This window comes from Taudactylus pleione, unplaced genomic scaffold (assembly GCF_031769625.1).
Source record: "Taudactylus pleione unplaced genomic scaffold, aTauple2 ptg000484l, whole genome shotgun sequence".
NCBI lineage: Eukaryota > Metazoa > Chordata > Amphibia > Anura > Myobatrachidae > Taudactylus > Taudactylus pleione.
This window is the reverse complement of record NW_028284886.1, coordinates 2,290,206-2,310,403: the sequence shown is the minus strand read 5'-3', so window position 1 is coordinate 2,310,403 and position 20,198 is coordinate 2,290,206. Positions and strand designations below refer to the sequence as shown.

General features: G+C 45.6%; 1 protein-coding gene across 1 annotated transcript in view; it reads left to right on the top strand.

The window, feature by feature from the left end:
- Positions 1-18,037, top strand: part of SPIRE2 (spire type actin nucleation factor 2) — a 42,344-nt gene extending 24,307 nt beyond the window's left edge. The window contains exons 3-15 of the mRNA XM_088449418.1: positions 1,428-1,772; positions 1,859-1,927; positions 3,745-3,909; positions 5,458-5,544; positions 5,638-5,761; positions 7,128-7,291; positions 8,613-8,829; positions 8,918-9,039; positions 10,745-10,879; positions 11,443-11,510; positions 12,711-12,738; positions 15,012-15,127; positions 16,696-18,037. Of these exons, the coding sequence (XP_088305544.1) occupies positions 1,428-1,772; positions 1,859-1,927; positions 3,745-3,909; positions 5,458-5,544; positions 5,638-5,761; positions 7,128-7,291; positions 8,613-8,829; positions 8,918-9,039; positions 10,745-10,879; positions 11,443-11,510; positions 12,711-12,738; positions 15,012-15,127; positions 16,696-16,903 (1,848 nt within the window). The 3' untranslated portion in view covers positions 16,904-18,037. The remainder of the gene's footprint in view (positions 1-1,427; positions 1,773-1,858; positions 1,928-3,744; positions 3,910-5,457; positions 5,545-5,637; positions 5,762-7,127; positions 7,292-8,612; positions 8,830-8,917; positions 9,040-10,744; positions 10,880-11,442; positions 11,511-12,710; positions 12,739-15,011; positions 15,128-16,695) is intronic.
- Positions 18,038-20,198: the final 2,161 nt, after the last annotated feature.

Genomic DNA, 20,198 nt, shown 5'->3' with positions numbered 1-20,198 from the left:
TACTGTAACGTCAGACAGGACAGAGGGGCTCAGCATGTACTGTAACGTCAGACAGGACAGAGGGGCTCAGCATGTACTGTAGCATCAGACAGGACAGAGGGGCTCAGCATGTACTGTAACGTCAGACAGGACAGAGGGGCTCAGCATGTACTGTAACGTCAGACAGGACAGAGGGGCTCAGCATGTACTGTAGCATCAGACAGGACAGAGGGGCTCAGCGTGTACTGTAACGTCAGACAGGACAGAGGGGCTCAGCATGTACTGTAACGTCAGACAGGACAGAGGGGCTCAGCATGTACTGTAATGTCAGACAGGATAGAGAGGCTCAGCATGTACTGTAAGGTCAGACAGGACAGAGGGGCTCAGCATGTACTGTAACATCAGACAGGACAGAGGGGCTCAGCATGTACTGTAACGTCAGACAGGACAGAGGGGCTCAGCATGTACTGTAACATCAGACAGGACAGAGGGGCTCAGCATGTACTGTAGCATCAGACAGGACAGAGGGGCTCAGCATGTACTGTAACGTCAGACAGGACAGAGGGGCTCAGCATGTACTGTAGCATCAGACAGGACAGAGGGGCTCAGCGTGTACTGTAACGTCAGACAGGACAGAGGGGCTCAGCATGTACTGTAACATCAGACAGGACAGAGGGGCTCAGCATATACTGTAACAACAGACAGGACAGAGGGGCTCAGTATGTACTGTAACATCAGACAGGACAGAGGGGCTCAGCATGTACTGTAACGTCAGACAGGATAGAGGGGCTCAGTATGTACTGTAACGTCAGACAGGATAGAGGGGCTCAGTATGTACTGTAACGTCAGACAGGATAGAGAGGCTCAGCATGTACTGTAATGTCAGACAGGATAGAGAGGCTCAGCACGTACTGTAATGTCAGACAGGATAGAGGGGCTCAGAATGTACTGTAACGTCAGACAGGACAGAGGGTCTCAGAATGTACTGTAATGTCAGACAGGATAGAGGGGCTCAGAATGTACTGTAGCATCAGACAGGATAGAGGGTCTCAGTATGTGTACTGTAAGGTCAGACAGGACAGAGGGGCTCAGTATGTGTACTGTAATGTCAGACAGGACAGAGGGTCTCAGAATGTACTGTAATGTCAGACAGGACAGAGGGTCTCAGAATGTACTGTAATGTCAGACAGGATAGAGGGGCTCAGAATGTACTGTAATGTCAGACAGGATAGAGGGTCTCAGTATGTGTACTGTAAGGTCAGACAGGACAGGGGGGCTAAATATGTACCACAGGGGCTCACAGTCAGATTTATAGGGTAACAATAAAAAAACAAAAAAACACATTGTGGAGGAAGTGAAAAGAGTTCTGCATTAGAATAGGAATACAGCAGGAATCTTACCTTTAAATAATCAATCAATAATCTGATGTCTTCTTTCCACCTCTGCAGATGGTGCAATGCCTGGGTTTTGCCATATACCGGGCCCTGGACTGGGGCCTTGATGAGAGCGAGGAACGAGAGCTCAGCCCTCAGCTGGAGCAGCTCATTGACCTCATGGCTTCTAGTGACTCAGAGGGGGTCTTGACAGATGAGGGATATGAGGGTATCGAGGATGAGGATGACGAAGGCCTCCCAAGGGTGGTGCGCAACTTTTCAGCAGTCCTGCGCTTCTGTGCCTTCCATCTGCCAGAGCCCCAGGAAGCTCCAATACACTACCAGGCGGTTTGTAGAGCCCTTTTCGCAGAGACAGTGGAACTTAAAGCTTTCCTCTACAAAATCCGGGAGGCCAAAGAGGTGAGTGGTCACACGGGGGGGGGGGGGCTGTAGATGGACTCTTGCAACTAACATCCCTGGGTAACAGAGCAGTTTTGGTTTCCTAGATGCTGATGAAGATGCAAGGGGAGGAGACAGAACCGGATGGTCTTGTGAACCTGCAGAACACAGACTGGGTAAGGGGGAAGGAGGGTAGAGTACATAGACTTGTCACGGTCACAGGATCTTCTATAGAGGTGATGCCTTTATATAAATTGTAAATTAATATGCCTTAAATTAATAATCGGATACTACACACCATACCTGCACACTGACTCCATTCCTCTATGTCAGTGGTTCTCAAACTCGTTCCTCAGGACCCCACACAGTTCACGTTTTGCCGGTCACCCAACAGGTGCACAGGTGTACTCATTACTCACTGACACATTTTAAAAGATCTACAGGTGGAGATAATTATTTCACCTGTGATTTTGTCAGGAGACCTGGAAAACATGCACTGTTTATGATTCTGAGGACCGAGTTTGAGAACCTGTACTCTATGAGGGGTATTCAATATGGGAGCGAAAAGTCCGTGCTGGACTTTTCGCTCCACATCGGAGATTTTTCTGGGATAAAGTATCGGGCGCGCGCCCGCTTTATCCCCGTATTCAATATAAAATCAACGAAAACGGGACCTGGCGAAGTGGGATTTGCGATAAACTACGAAATTTTCCTGGAAAAAATTGTAGGACCCCCCCTAAAGCTGTAAAAATATGGGGGATCATTATGGGTACCCCCGTTTTAGCCTGCAAATGAAAGTCGGGGATTTAAATAGCTGCGGCAGGTGCTTTTTTCCCGACATTGAAGAAGTGATGCAGAAGAGCACTTAGGTTATTTTTTTCGATTTTTTAAGTGGTCCCATCAAATTTGGGGTACATGAAAATGGGGACTAGCATATTTTTATGTCCCTAAAGTAATTTTTTTTAAATTCTGCAATTGTGCACCTGCCGCTATAAATCTATTCTAGAATACACCTGCCGCATACTTGCAGAATAGCCCTGAACCTATTTCTCTATTGTTAAACAATTTTTTCCCATATTTTTTTTTTTTCACCTCAATTTTTAAATAAATTTTTTGGGGTGTCCCTATTTTTTTTTTTTTGACACAGTTATTTTTGAACCTGCGAAAAGTCTTTGAAATTGAATACGGTGTAAAACTAAAACCTGCGATAATGATGTCATAGGTGCGAAATTAACGCAAAAACAGAGTTTTCGCTCCATATTGAATTCCCCTATATGTGATAAGACGGATTCTGCATTTCCCACTTATCATGACTTGCAATAACCTGGGCTTAAATAGTAAATGAATAAGAAATACCTGATGAGCAATACAGAATATAGTAAAACATAGTGTCCTGCTTCTGACCACCGATACACTGTAATCAACGGGGGCCGCAAAAAGTGCCTCACAAGGCTGCATCCTCTGTAACCAGGTTATTGCAATCGGAAAATCGGTTACAAGTCCGTAAGATTATCACAATATAAATATAGGAAAACAATAAATAGCAAAAAAAATGTATATTAATGTAGCATAAACCTATCTGTAAAATGGCCTCTTTATTCAGAGCCTGGTAGGTCATGCTGGGACTTGTAGTACCATATGCTGTACAGCCACTGGCTTGTTCCTAAAACCATTCTCACATCCACCTGTTAGAGAGCTCTGAGCAGGAGAACAGGTGGATGAATTAGCGTGTAAGATGCTCTGAGAGATCCACCTGTGGGACTCTGAATAGCTGAGAATGATGTGAGGGTTCCATAGACCTACACAGCTCACTGAGTGCAATCCTCTCCTCGGCGTACTCTGGAGAGTACTGTGACCCAATGCCCTGCAATCAGTGTGTGTCATGCTACACTACTTGTGCTGTGTCTATAGCCTTATATTCTGCACGGTGTATCACACATTGTGTGCTGTGTTGCACTATATGCTCAGGGCACTGGTGTCTTGCACCTTACAGGCACGTCTGTGGGTGCAGCTGATGAGAGATCTACGACATGGGGTTCAGCTGAAGAAGGTTCGGGAGAAGACCTTTAATTCTTTGCCCACCGAGTACCAGCTTACCCCATTTGAGATGCTCATGCAGGACATCAAGGCACGGAACTACAAACTGCGCAAGGTCATGGTGAGTGCGGATTAGGACTGGCCAATAAGTGACGCTAAGATTTTGTGGGACTCGCCCTCCCCCAGTCCCTGAAGCAGAACTATGATTCTCAGGCAGCTGTGGGTTCATAGATTAACTGACTCCTAATACATGTTCTGGACCTTCCTTTGTTCAATGTACTGATTTGCTTCTGACTGGTTGTGATGATTTTATGTAGCCAATAAGGATTGAGCCAAAAGTGCTGCCATTTTGTTTGTGAGAGATCATTTTAAGTGACATTTAACATTTAACGTTTACTATTACAATTAAATACACTGAAGTGTGTCATTATAACAAAGCACATAATTTTAATTATTTTTATTATACTCCATCACTTTATAGCAGTGGTTCTCAACACCAGTCCTCAAGTACCCCCAACAGGTCATGTTTTCAGGATTTCTGTCTGTGGAAGCAGGTGGGATAATTACTGACCTTGCAAAATAGAGTAACTCCCCTGTGCATCATTAACCACTTAACTGACAAACCCCCCACCCCCCCTCCCGTGTTTATAGGCCTCCATTGTAAAATCACCACCCACCCACAGTTAAAATAGCACCCCCTCCCCTGTGTCAAAACATTCCGAACAGTATCACTCCCCACCTCCTAATGGTAATAGAACCAGTGGCAGAGCTCCCACCCCCAGTGTCAATGTGCCCCCACTGTATTTGTACCACCACTCACCATGTCTCACTTTATATGCAGAGGTATATCTTTAATATATCCCCCCCCCAGCCGAAAAAACTTTTTTGGTTGAGCATAACCCCACCTCCAATGGCAAAAGATGTCCCCCATTACCCCCCTCCCCCTGTGCCATAGCCTCTCCCCCTCACCTTCCTGCGGAGTATGGGGCAGGTGGGAGTGATCATCAGTCCCCCCACCCACTGCAGCTGGTCTCTCGCAGACATCAGCATATTACTTGCCCCACTGACATGTTTGATTTCGGCACATGCGATCCAGAGTGTCCTTAGCATTGAGGAATACTAGGTGGTGATTTTGGAAGTCATGTTGTCGGTCACAGACAGCTACATCACTGCTGGGTGGCAGGATCGGGAGGCGCTATCCCCGTGTATGCTGCAGGCGGCACAGTCGTATGGTGTACGACCATGTCCGGTAAGCCCACCTGGTTGCGGTCGTATCCCATATGGCCATGCCAGGTAAGTGGTTAAAGAAATCTACACACCATGAGCTGTAGGTGGTATTTGAGGACTGCAGTTGAGAAGCACTGCTTTAATGCATTAAGTGGTTTCTCCCATCCTGACGGTGTCCCTGTTGCTTTTGCTATCAGTTAAATAAACAACAACAATAACAACTGTCAGTTGTAAAAAAGCAAGGCAACTCACGGAATGCTAGAGATTGTTGCTTTATAAATCGTGCGACTACGGGTTAGTTAGGGAAGAAAGGGCTTAATGAAGTTTGGGGATAACTAGGTGGACTATAATTTAATTATCATTATGTACATAGAAGTCCACTAAACAGAAGGTTACTTGCCCTGATTCGCACTGAATTATAATGTATTATACGGTTTCCTAGGTAGAGGGAGACATTCCTCCAATGGTCAAGAAGGACGCGCATGAATTAATCCTGGATTTTATAAGGTCCCGTCCTCCCCTGAAGCCGGTAAGGCAGACTTTACTATTTTACCCAGCAAGGGGGTGGTGTGCAAGCCAAATAAAAGCTATGTCGATAATTAACCAGCCCTTTTCATTGCAGGTTTCCAAAAGGAATCTACCTCCGCTGCCCCTCACACAGAAAACGCTCCACGAAAAGATTCTGGAGGGGATTAAACAAGAGCCCAAACTGCGCCCTGTGGAGACCCAGAGAAGAGGACAGAAAGGTACTTGTATTGGGAGGGGGTCACCATTACAAGGGGGGCACATGGACATGCAAATGTCCCCATGCACAAGACAGGTGGGGAGAAGTAACCACCACAATCAGATTTCTGCTTCAGTTAGTTGTAATTTATTAGTTCTCAGAATCTCACAGTTGTGACCTCATACATTTAGCCTCAATACGCCACACAGCGCGACTTGCTTGGCGTGAGTGAGCCGCCATGTTCCGTTCTACTCTGCTAGCATTGGGCGTCTTTCTTTTTGTAGAAAATTAATCTAAGTTGCTATGTGATGCGACTAGGACACACCAGGAGACTGTACTGATTCATTTGATATGCGAGACTTGTATATCTGTGTGCGACTGAGTCTGTATATGAAGCACTTGGAATGAAAAAAAAAGCTGCGGCCGCTACATTGTAGCACTTCCTATACAGATCCAGAGACTCGGTCGCACGCAGATATACAAGTGTCGCATATCAAATTACGACTTGGATGCATTTTCGGCTAAAAAAGACGCCCGCGTTAGCACAGACTCACGGGACATGGCGGTCCAAGAGAAGCTTTTTTACTGCGACTGCAGCAAAGATGTATAAGGACACATCTGTACCTAAAACCCACAGTACATCAGTCTGCTCGCTCACAGAGTGTTCTGTCATGCCAGTTATTGTTACATTTGTTTGATCATCTTAATATTGGCCCAAGACAGACCCCAGAGATCCTGAGATCTCCCTATCTGGACACTTTATGTGAAGATTGGACCAGTGTAGGGGTGTGACTGGGGTGGATTGCGGCTGTGACCACTAAACCGCAATTACGTAAGGATCGTTCATGTGGTCGGGGGGGAAGTGTCACTAGCAGCATGTCTGTCCTCAGAACATTGGACTCATTCGGGCTGATGCAGAGTTGAACACAAGCCTGTTGGCGAAACGTACCTTGCCCCTTTTCGCACTGCGCAGGCTATGGAACTGAGCGCACACAAGTATGGGCAATGCAGGGTTACATGCATCCCAATCACATTTACACTTATAGAGCACAGCCCGCCTCTTGCTTTATCGGGGAGTTCTCATGCAGGTATAGTGCGGTGAGGGTACGTTGACGACACTGCGGGCTGTGCAGTTGGGCGAAGGTATCAATGTGCCTGTTTGGAGGCCTGCCTTCGGCACCAGCTATAGGGTAGGTGCACTGATGATGAAGTCAGGGGGAGGGCGCACCGCACGATGTGTATAACTCCCTATAAGGGCACATATATGCATCTATTTCCATGCACTCCTTTTATATCTCTTGTTCTGACTGATTGCAAAGTGTATTAAGCAACAGGTGTTTAATTCTTACTTGCCTTCCAATAATTTATTATATTCTACCCTTCAATAGGCTTTGGATCACTCCCATGTATCGTGGATGCCTGTTCCAGTGACAAGAAGTCAACATCTTGCATTAACCTGTCCGTTCCAGAATCGGGAGCCTCCCGACCACGGCCTCGTATACTACTCAAAGCCCCCACGCTGGCAGAGATGGAGGAGATGAATCTATCCGAGGTACCGGATAAGGCCGATATACCACAAGGAGCATAGCAGTACCTGAGAAACCTACTTTTGCTATGTTGTAATAGAGTGTGAGCTGTGGTACGGACTATGGGGCTGATTCAGACCTGCTTGCAAGCGCCATGCGCTCGCAAGCGGGTCGATGTTTGCCCCTGCGCATGCGCCACCTCTGGCGTGCGCAAGACCTGGCCAGCGATGGGCGCTCCATAGCTACGGGTCTCGCACCAAAACGGGGTAGCTGTCAATTGTGATTGACAGCTCGCCCCGTTTTATAGGCGGGCAGGGGGGTGGCTACACAAATGGAGGCGTTCCCGAAGGAACACCTGCCATTTGTGGGAGGCACCACTGACATCACCAGTGATGTCAGTGGTGAGCAGCAGGAAGCTCACTGGGGCTTGCGGGAACGAGACCCTACCACAAGGGTCTCGTCGCAAGCCACGATGGTTGCGACCATCGCGACAATCACCTGGCCGCTCGCAAAAGCTGTGGGTGGTCACCCACCGCTTAGCGAGCGGCCAGGAGGCCGGCTCGATTAAAAAAAAAAAAAAAAAAACGCCCTGATTCAGAGCGAGCGCTCTGAAAGAGCGTCCGGCTCTGAATCAAGGCCTATGTGCACGAAATTCCGGATGCAGAAGGATCTTGTGATTTTTTTTAGCAAACTGCACTTGCGTCGTGGCCTTAATACGCAACTTAGAGCAATTACCGGCTTCTTGCATTACTGGGTGGTAAAGGGGTGTTTGCGTGTAGGAGAAGCGTGTAGAGTTGTGGGCTCTTCTGGGGCGAGTGTATGCAGAGATCCATCCGATACCAGTCAGATCTCCTGCAGGAAATCTAAGTCAGCCGATGGAGATCCTGGCCTCTCCATTCCCACTCCAACGGCGGCGACACGCTTCCGTTTTTGGGAAACGGAGGCTGTCGTTGCCTCCTCCCTGCCTAAAATCGTCAGCAGACTATGACTGACTGTCTGCTTCCGGACCGCGTGCAGCATCGGATCAGGCACATGCACAGATTCCCACCCATCGGGAATCTGCGATCAACTGAATCACCCCCACTGTGCACTGTCTGCTGTAGTCCCGTATATGGATATTTATGCCTGACAGCGGGAGGCAGAAACCTTACAGTGGAAGCTTGCAGGAAAAGTTCAGGTTGCATAGGCGGAAAGCTGGTATTGTGTTTGGTGGTAAAAGGAAACCTAGTTGCGCCCCCCCTGCCGGCTGTTGCACTCCGAGTGTAACTCTAACTGCTAGAGTTGTGTCATGTGACTAAGAGCACTATGTGTGCGCTGCACACTCAGTATAGTGATGTCTTATTGCAGGAAGATGACTCCCCCAATTCTGAGCTGCGCAGAGTGATAAGTGCTCCGTTACCACTGAAACGCGACCGTTCCTTCTCGGAGCAGGACTTGGCGCAGCTACAGAGTGAGATGGGGCACAAGCCACAACGGGGGACCCCTCAGAGACCAGAGGAACCGGAGTCCCGAGCACGTTCTGGCAGCATGAACATCCCGCACAGAGTTTTGAACCGAAACCTGAGTGAGTGCTGAGTCCGTTAACCCCCCGCCCCTGCTATACAGTTCTCCTGTGCAATCTCTAGTGGCAATAACCTCATTTTCCCCTATAGTGGGTCATTCAGTATGTGACAGTGCCGGCAGTGCCTCTCCCAGCCGTAGCTCCCTCAGTTCCGTGCAGGAGAGGGCAGAACCAGGAACCACCGCGGACAGCAGCTCCAGGCATCGGTGGCTGGTAAGTGTCCTCTTATCTTTTTGTGTTATTTTTTTTAAACATATTTTATTGAATGAAGCACAACATCAAAAAAGAAGCAAATCCAAGAGATATAAATATCAAGGTAACATAAAACACCTGAATAAAACCAATAAAGGTAACGTTCAGCTTATGAAAGCTTTCTATGTCATTCAGGCAGAGGCAGAACACAAGAAACATAACAAATTACAATAGTTGACAACCGTAATTTTGAATAGTAGCGAATATCAGTCTAGATAAAACCCCATAACTAAACGAGTTGAACCAGGTCACCCTGAACAAGTAACCTCGTCGCGAAACGGCGCAGTACGGTAACACTTGTATATCTGAGTTCTAATTGGAAATGACAATTTCGATAAAACTCTCCCAGGTCTCAAACAATGTGTTACGTATATGTTTTTCTTTTTGTAAGGAACCCACCACCCATTCCAACCAAACAATATAAGAAAATGTAGGTCTAATGTTTTTATAACTTATACACAAGTGATGTTAATATTTCTAAACGTCTATAAATAATATCTGTATAAAGAGTGAGTTCTATTGTCACCACTGCACTGTTCATTACAAAACCGTGTCTGTTGTAAGGAACAAAACACCCTCTATACTGTACCTTGGTTCCCTGGATACGTATAGCTCTGCCTAGAGCCTTGTGCTTTCTAGGGCTACAAAGCTCCTCTGTGACCTATCATATCCATATAATGTACAGTAAGGTGTGCATTATCCTATATATAATAGCTAGAGGAAAAATATACCATTCACAGAAATTGAGTTAGATCCATGATGCCATAAAAGTGGCACTACATACAAAGATACAATCCGGGGTAGTAGGTTAGGGATGTAGTTGAGAACCCGGCGGTCGGTATGCGGGGGCGCAGACTGCCAGCGCCGGAATCCCAACACCAATCAGAATCCAGGCGTAAGCATTCCGACGGTAAGTCTTGGGGTTAGGGGGAGGGTTAGGATTAGGCTGCGGTTTAGGGTTAGGCTGTTGTGGGTAGGGTTAGGTTAGGCTGCGGGGAGGGTTAAGTTTAGGGGTAGTGTTAGGGTACTTACCACTGCGTGTCTGTCGGGATGCCGGTGTTGGTATCCTGAATGCCATCATCCTGTACTCAACCCGCAGGTTATATCTGCAGACATCTAATATACTGCTTTCATACTGTTCACTTACATTTTGAGTTTATCACTTGATAACTTCCAAACGGGTAAGATTAAGGGGTCTATTTACTAAGCAGTGTTAGGAGACAAAGTGAAATAAGACAAGGTACCAATCAGTTTCTAACTGTCATCTCACAGGCTGTGTTTGAAAAATGACAGGAGCTGATTGGCTGGTACCTTATCACTTTTCACGTTATCTCCTAACACTGCTTAGTAAATAGACCCCTTAATGACCATTGGTGGAGATTAGCTGACCAGTCCCCTATATTTCCAAAGTCGTACAATTTCTATTGAAATAGTAAAAGGCATTTTTTTTCCACAGCATAGTAATAGTATTTTAGTATCAACAATGCTTTAATAAATGCTTTTAATCAGTCCCAGTTTAGGCATCTGAGACACCAGCACAGTTATAATATTATCTTTGTCCCTTTGGTGCCACTTCTTCACTTCTATTTTGTGTTACGGAAACCAGGAACACAGGTCGGAGATACACAGAAAGGCAACGTGATCTCATTAGTATTCTGTCTTGCAGGAGTTCAGCCACCCAGTGGACACATTGGCTTTGACAGTAGAGGAGGTTATAAACGTGCGCAAGGTGCTGGTGAAGGCTGAGATGGAGAAGTTCCTGCAGAGCAAAGAGCTGTACACCAACATGAAAAAAGGAAAGGTACGGAGATAAGGAAACGCTTCCCAGCAGAGAGAGGACAGAATTTACTTTATCATAATTTTAAATCAGGATATAAAGAATAAATCCAATATCGGCCATTGAAACAGACTTTCGTTCTTCTAGATCTTCAGTAAAGTGTTGTTATTCTGCAGGATGAGCACAGCATTGGGTACATTTTCGGCATAGACCCCGCAAGAGCTATGTGAGAGGTAGTGGGTTCCCAAAAATACTGATCTAAGGGTCCTATTGGTGATCCAGAAACTCCAGCTTCCTGGTCCCAGCCCAAACGTCTGTGATGTTATGACGTCACGTGTAGGGGGCAGCAGGGCCATTCCAGGGTGCATCAGTGCCCTGCTGTGGCACTAGGCTAGCGTGTTAGGAGGGAGGTGCTTCTCTGAACAGGCAGAGTCTGAGTGACCTTTTAAATTGCCCTTTCAAATCCTGCAGCCAGAATCACCTACATGCTTAGTAAATAGATCCCCCCCCCCCCCCCCCCTGAGTCTCAGCTGACAAGTACCGAGGTCACACAGACACCTCAACGACTCCCATGTTCTCTTTCTTAGGTTTGCTGCTGTTGCCGTACAAAGTTTCCTCTCTTCTCTTGGCCGGCTACCTGTCTGTTCTGTAAAAGGTGAGAAGGACTAACCCTCCGTGGTCACCAGATTGTGTAGCTCATTACAAAGGTGCTAGAGACTGCAAAACGGGTATCTGAGACCACAGTAGCTCCATAACACAGAATGTGGGGAGAAACGGCCGCAGCCTTAATTACAGTAATGGAGATGAGAGACTGGCGTAGGTCTGCCATGAAGCCAGAGACCTCCCCTTTACACTCACTCACCCACAGTGTTATGCCAGCACAAAAACCCCCTCCCCAAAACCACCCACCTACACTGTGACCAGGAAGATACCATGATACAACACATCATAAGAGACCGTCATATAAACACTGTAAAATAAAACCTACACATAGAATCTACCAGAAAGATACACAATGCATATAATTAACTAATATGTCTGTAAATACACAACTTTCCTAAACTAATGGCACCAAGATGCAGAGGGGATGCATCATGTCCCCATATCTCTTCATTTGTCTCCCAGCTGCCAGGGCCACAAATCCCTGCGGGGTCCTCGAGCTGCTGATCCCACCGTTAACAAATCTCACGGGACTGTGAGAGTAGTGGCTGGCCCTGCTTCCCCACATCAGTCCTGGCTCCGACTCACTGGCCACGTTACGTCTAGTAACATATGAAGTGGGCTGGATATGGGCTCTACAGATGTGTTCTCACACATCTTTGCTGCAGTGGCCGTAAACAGCCCCACGCCAGGTTCCGTGAGACTAGGACGCACCAGGAGACTGTGCTGCTTAATTTGATCGTGATACCTGTATATCTGTGTGCGACTGAGTCTGTATACTAAGTGCCACGATTCAGCAGCCGTGGCCTTTTTCCGCAACAACTTCCGTGTTGCTTTTTATACAGTCTCCATTGCACCCAGATATACAAGTGTCACATATCACATTAATCAGTGCCGTCCTAGTCACATTGCACTAAAAGACACCCCATGCTAGCAGATTAGCACAGAACCTGGCGACTCACTCACACCAGGCATGTCACGCTCGGTGGCGTATTGAGGCTGGATGCATGAGGACTCCTCTGTATATACATTTTGGTAGCACAGTTGCGGTCTCAGAATAATTATGTTCCCGTCTGCTGCAGTCTCTGAAATGATCATCCCACTAAAAATGTATAATCCCTGTTAGGTCACAATCCGTGTCAGATGGGGGAGCTTCAGCTAAAATTAATGTTGATCTCGTTTTGCTTGCTCATAGGTCGGCTTGCGGCTCCTGCAGTGTCAAGGTGAGATTTCACATGTTAGTGCATATCCAAGGCAACCTGTGGCTCTACAGCTGTCATGGAACTACAAGTCCCAGCATGCCATTCCAGCCAGTGGCCTGAGGCTTGCAGTTTATGCACAGCTGTAGCGAGAAAGGTGGCTTATTTCTGGTATAGATCTCAATCTATTTCACTTCTGTAATTAAATGCGTACTAATATCAGATGGCATCCGGTAGGCATCACGGTGTATTATTACTACGGAGGTTTGCCATGGTAATGGGATGTCCGTGCAAATAACATTAGTGTAAGTGATACCTTTCTTCTCTTCCTATCCTCTGGATTGCTTGTGTAGTCACATCGCACTGTTACCTTTATATACTGTATGTTCATGGACCATATAATAGCATTATAAGATACAAGATAAACCTTTATATTTCTTGCTTTACAATAACTGAATTAAAGTAACTGTTAAAATGTCATTATAATGTGTATCTTTCCTATCCTTGCCTTTCCCTCCCTATAGAATGCCTATAAAATATAAATAATATTCTCTGTGTGCCACCACTATAAAGTCACCGGCTTTTACTTCTTAAGTAATTATTTATTTGGTTAGTTTTATCAAATAAAATGATTGTCCCTCAAGTAGCCAGCCCACAATTGCAGTGATAGGCAAAATGCTGTATATTTGCAGGGAATACTGTGTATATACTGTGTGTGTGTGTGTATGTGTATATACAGTGTGTGTGTGTGTGTAATATAATGTCAGTGTGTGCGTGTATAATATAATGTCAGTGTGTGTGTGTGTGTATAATATGTCAATGTGTGTGTAATATAATGTCAGTGTGTGTGTGTGTGTGTATAATATAATGTGTGTGTGTGTGTGTGTGTAATATAATGTCAGTGTGTGTGTGTGTATAATATAATGTGTGTGTGTGTGTGTGTAATATAATGTCGTAGTAGCTTCATGATGAAAGTTACCATATCCCTAAATGTCTGTTGCTGAAATGAAGCACTACATAAAATGTTTTGATTTTGGCATAATGCTATGACATGTCGGCAGTCATCATGTAGACAGTGGTAAAATGTTGACATGTTACCATGTCAATATATCGTCCCCAGCGGTGACTTAGCTGCGCAGGTCTGCTTCCGCTGACCCAGCACGGCTTCCGGTTCCCGATGGTCATGTGACCATCACTTCCGGGTTAAGTATTTTTCTGCTATTCCTTATCCGTACCCCTAACTCTCCCTTTAGTGTGTAACCCTAACTCCCCCCCCCACACCCTAACCCTCCTCAGCCTAAGCCTAACACTAACCAGCCCTCCGCATCCTAACCCTAACCTCCTGCCTGCAGCCTAATCCTCCTGTGTGCAGCCTAACCCTCCCCACGCAGCCTAACCCTGTCTCCACCCACACACAGCCTAACCCTACCCCCCTCAGCCTCACCCTAACCCTCCCGCCTGCAGTCTAACACTAACCACCCCTCTGTATCCTAACCCTAACCTCCTGCCTGCAGCCTAATCCTCCTGTGTGCAGCCTAACCCTGTCTCCACCCACACACAGCCTAACCCTGTCTCCACCCACACACAGCCTAACCCTAACCTCCTCGCACAGCCTAACCATAACCCCCCTCACCCCACAGCCTAAACCTGCCTGTAGCCTAACCCTCCCCCTTCCACGCAGCCTAACCATAACCCTTCCCACGCAGCCTAACCCTAACCCTTCCCACGCACCCTAACCCTTCCCACGCAGCCTAACCCTTCCCACGCAGCCTAACCCTAACCCTTCCCACGCAGCCTAACCCGCCCACGTAGCCTATCCCTAATCCTCCCCACGCAGCCTAACCCTAATCCTCCCCACGCAGCCTAACCCTAATCCTCCCCACGCAGCCTAACCCTAATCCTCCCCACGCAGCCTAACCCTAATCCTCCCCACGCAGCCTAATCCTGCCTCCACCAACACACAGCCTAACCCTAACATCCCCCTGGAGCTTAATGCTAATGTTGACATTTCACATGTCAACATGTTGCCTGTCAACATTTTGACACTGTCGACATAAGATGTCAACATTGTAGTGTCATTGTCGACCTTGTGGCTACATCCCATGACATGTACAGTATATGCATTTTTTTTATTGCACTAAGTTGTGTTCTCAGCAATGAATAGGGCGGGTACACTGCTCCCCAAAACTGGTCAGAAGCTAAATAACTGCTTAGAAACTGCTGCCCAGGTGGCATATTTAGGGCAAGGAGACCAGATTAGTCACAGTGACACTCACCAGTTATCTCTCTTACAACAGATGAAGCTTCCTGCTAAGAAGTTGGGGCACATTCCAGTCTACAGTGTGGGGTTTGAAAACCCCCTGGGAGTAATCAGCACAAGTGGGAATTCCCACAAAAAGAAAGACACCTTCCAGTAAGTATACATTGGGTAACGTCACTAATGGGCCTCATCTGTCTGCGATGGATTGCCACGTTGCTGCAACCCGGCATCGCAGGATCGCAGAAATCCAACATGTTGGATTTTGGCGATTTGACGATCGCGATCAAAAAATGACCGCGATCGGCAAATCGCCGACATTTAACATGGCAAATGTCTGTGATCCGGCAATGGATAGCAGAACATCGATGGTGGGCGATTGCAAATTTCCGTTCGCAACGATCCGTCGCAGATGTATGGCCACCTTAAGAAATATCCTATAGCTAGAGAGTATTACAACCCAACCGCGTGTAAAGGCAACTCCATCCGCCTAACTTTTTTGTTTTTTTCTTCTATTTATCGCCTCATTTGATTTTCAACACTTGCAGTGGCAGTAATACTTATAATGAAGCAGTTGTAGATATAACTACTTCTATGTTTGAGAAATCAGATGATTGTATCAAGTGAATCTGAAAATATAACTTTAGTCTGCAAGATTAGTTTGTTCTCCCCTACACAGCAGCGCCACCTGGTGGGCATCTATGACCACTGCTCCCTTTTAGTTGGTTGAATCAATGGTGTTAACACTCTGGAGAACAGTTGGCCGTTCATCTGCAGAGATCCTGTTGGGGGTTATATCTGTATGTCACCCATAAATCATCTTTATTATCAACTGGGCAATATTATTTATTTTAAATGAACATATTTAATAGAAATACTGTGACATCCATACGAGACCCTGTATAAAGTTGCAGAATACCGTATGTATGTCAGGGGTATTCAACAAGTGGGATTGCTAACACTGTGGCAGGGCATGCTGGGATGTGTAGTTCCACAGCAGCTGGAGACTGCATTTTGAATACCCCTGATTTATGTGCTCTTCCCCATGCAGAAGTCATTTTGAACAATGAAGATAATATAAAATGAATGACCCTGGACAGGAACTGGCAGCAGAGGAATATATAATTAGTTATACCGTGTATAAATGAATCAGATTAACTATAGCACCTGTGTATATTACATATAGTATCAATACAGTAATCTACTTCTAATGCTATAATAAATAAGCATGGTTTATGCAAAACTAATGATCTCTTGCTCTATCCCACCCCAATGTAACATATCTTATCCAAATCACCTTTCTCCAGTGGCGTCACTATAGGGGGGGTAGGGGGGGGGGGGGCGGACCGCACCAGGTGTCACCATCCGAGGGGGGTGACCGGACACCAAGATGCCAGCTCCTCCTCAGTGACCGGGAGCCGAGCACTGCAATGTGATGTTATGGTGCATCCCCGGCTCCCGGCAACTTAGGAGGATCCGGCAGTGCGGGAAGAGTCTCTGGGGGCAGCCCGGCATATCAGGGAGTGCTGGCTATGCTCCCAGAGTGATAACAGGGGCGTGTCGCAAGGCCATGCCCCTTCCCTGTGAGGGCACGCTGGGTGACACCAACCCCAGTAAAGCCACTACCTTCCCTTAACTCTTTATGGACCACTGACTATTTCTTCTGTTATTATGGTACTTCATGCTGGCTGGTTACACTGTGACCTATTTACTCTGTTGTCTAGATCCTGCAGCGGCCTATCCTGGAAGAACGTAGAGGGTCAGTTCCCCCACATCTACGCTCAGGGTTCTGCTCTGAAGGACGTGTGTTCGGACTGTGCCAGCTTCATCCGCGACGTGATCTGTTCCAGCCGCAAGAGCGTAGACATCTTGAACACCAGACCCCGGCCAGGAGGCTCTCACCCACAGTATCGGACAGTAAAGAAACTGTGACCCACGCTTTCAGCTTCCCCCGCCAGCACCTTACGCCCTCTCTACCACCACTTCCTCCTACTGCTATAAGGTCCCAAGGGGCGGGGCATGTTAACCCCTTCCACGCCAGGTGCTTTGTGACATTTTCTGCATCCCTTGCCTGGCTTCCTTGGATTGAGATTTCTCTGTATTTTAAAGTTTAAGCAGGTTCTTCAAAGGAGAAGCAAACGGGCCATGTCCAGCCCTGGTCGCCAAGTGTTTGGTTCTAGTCGATATCTTCACGCAGCAAGAATTCGTTGCCTTAACTTATTTGGGAGCCGTATTACAATACTGTCCTGCAAAGTGTTTACAGGGTGAATAAACCTTACGTCAAAGCGAAAGCACTTTCCAGCCAGGTGCGGAGGCGCTGTAGACCTCAGCCGGATCACTAAGTCTGAGCACCTGTCAATAAAGTGATGGTCTAGGGATCCCTAATACTGACTTTGAGTCTCCCTGCTAATGATGAAGGGTCTAGGTGCATCTCTACAGGCACCAAATCCTGGAAGGGAGGTCAAACTGCTGAACCCTGTCTCTCGTTGGCTACAGCACCATTTTAGGCTTCTGTAGTAAAGTCACTTACTAGGTCACATAGCTGTACTTAAACAGGGATATCTAGAAATGTTGCACCACCAACAGTCCAAAAAGTCAAGACTTATGCCAAAGTGAATTAGGGCAGATGGGAGCGAGGTTGCAGCACCTAAACGCTGATCGCATGAACATGCCACTGTACAGGGGGGCATTCAGCCACAATAGCAGCCTGGTCCCAAGCTTGGAGTCTCCTACCTTTGTCCCTTTGCATGTAACCAGCTGCAATCTACTATCCCTGAGCTCCCTTTGATCCGATACTCCCATGCTGAGCTTAGCAGACCACAAACCATTCCCAAACCCCCTTTTATGGTACCTTGTATTCTCCACCACCATTTAGTGCATCACTTGTGCTAAATATTGCATCGAACGTCACAGAACCTTAATACGGAGAAGCCAGGCCAGCCGAAAGAGATTTAACCCCTTCAGGACTGGAAGAGGCGGACTGTGTTGCAGGGCAACACTACCCAGTGCCTTCCGGCCCTAAGGTGGTTAAAAGTCCTATTTTTGTAAAAAAAAACAAAAACAAAATAATACCAAAAAAATGTATAGAATGATTGTGTAAATATATATAAATATAATGTATATGTACCTGCGATAACTGCATCTCCCAAACAGCACTCTGAACCGTCGTGTTACACGTCACTGCAGTAAAGATTGTTTTTCTATATATAACGTGTTCGTTGCTATTTGTGTGTGTCTCAGGAGCATGTTGTTGTTGTTGTTGTTGATTTGGTAACTGCATCTGCCTTGGAGAGAATGGTGGCTCATCTGCTACAAGTACAGGATATATACAAATCACATAGGATAAGCTGAAAACAGGGCTCCTTACAGACTTCACAAATTAGATTTTCATATTACAGCCAAAAACAAATTGTCAAAAAAAAAAAAAGCCGCTGTGCTGATTTTCTTTTACTGTAGGGAAGAAATATAAAAGCAAGGCTAAATCTGTATGTTTTAAAGCTTCCAGCTGCACTGCAATATAAAGGAACTGTATGGATACAAATAGTAATAATAGCTTGGATTACAATCCTAGGGGACAACTCCGATTTGTTTCTTGAGCTCCACAAATATGTTGGGTGGGGGTAACGAGAGCACTCCCAAACATTTTTTTAAAAAGTTGGCTACTATGGTCATTACATATTATGACAGCAGCAACCAATTTTAAATAATGGACTGGTGTTGCTGCAGTCCCATGCCCGTGGGCAGAAGTGGAGTCTGGACAACGTTGATCACACTCATTGTCTGCATCAGACATTGGTGAATCTGGACCACATCCCAGCAAGCCAACAGGAGGAAGTAAGAGTTATTATTTTTGTTTTATGAAAGTCAAGTGTGTGTGAGGGGCGGGGAAGTGGGTATAGGGGTAGGAGGGGCTGCAAGTTGAAACTTTGCCGATGGCACAGAGGATCCCTGCACCAACCAGCTTGCCCACATCATAAAAATGTTGTCAATGTAGCATTCATAGGGCTGCATGTGGCCCAATTTCCCAAACGATACACCTCAAATTGCTCCAGTCAACCGAGATGCAGACAGGCATAGAAAGGGGCACAGGTTGATCCCATGGTTGTGCCATGCTACTGTTGAAAATGTTTACCATCAAAGGAAAAACAATTCTGTTTGAGAAAAAGATTGAGCTTCTGTACGTTCATACCAAGCCCCTGATTTTTCAAAAATATAAAGACAATTCTACTGCGGATCTCATGAGAAATAGAAAGATATAGACATTCAACATCTAAATCAACCAAAATTCATCTTGTGGCCCCACTATATCAGAAATCACTGTCGATAAATCACCTGGATCAAATACAAATGAGCATAATTCTTTAATTGTTCATCTACATATTTAATACTATACAGAGGTGGTCAGGTGGTCACCCTAACCCATTATAATCAAGCAACCTGGGGTCCTATCCTGTTTTTGTGAACCTTATGAAATATATATATATATATATATATATATATATATATATATATATATGTGTGTATATATAGTGTGTGTGTCTGTATTTCAGATTGCACTGTCCCCATAAAATAAATATCTTCATAATAATACATTTCCAAATATGCAGAAAGATTTGTCACCTTTTTTTTTTTCAATAGTTTCGGAAGGATTATTAGATAACAATTAGTATAAGGCAATTATTAGTCAAAATATTCCCCATATAACACTCTTCAGCCATAAAAGTCAGGGTCCTCCGCTTAACAGGTTTAATAACAACCAGAAGATGGGACTGTAGCTTCTGTCATGTGTCTCATCTAAAGCCAAATGATCAGTACCCTATGTAGTCCAATACCTTAGCTTAAACTTTTTAATTAATGCAACAATTATTTGTACAGGTTGAGTCTCCCATATCCAAATATTCCGAAATACGAAATAATTTTGGCATGACTGAGATAATGAAACCTTTGATTTTTGATGGTTCAATGTACACAAACTTTGTCTAAAGCACAAATTATTAAAAATATTGTATAAAATGACCTTCAGGCTGTGTGTATAAGGTGTATATGAAACATTAATGAATTTCATTTCTGTACACAAACTTTGCTTGAACCACAAAATTATTGAAAATATTGTATAAAATAACCTGCAGGCTGTGTATAAGGTGTATATAACACATAAATGCATTCTGTGTGTATACTTGGATCCTATTCCCAAGATATTTCATTATGATATGCAAATATTCCAAAA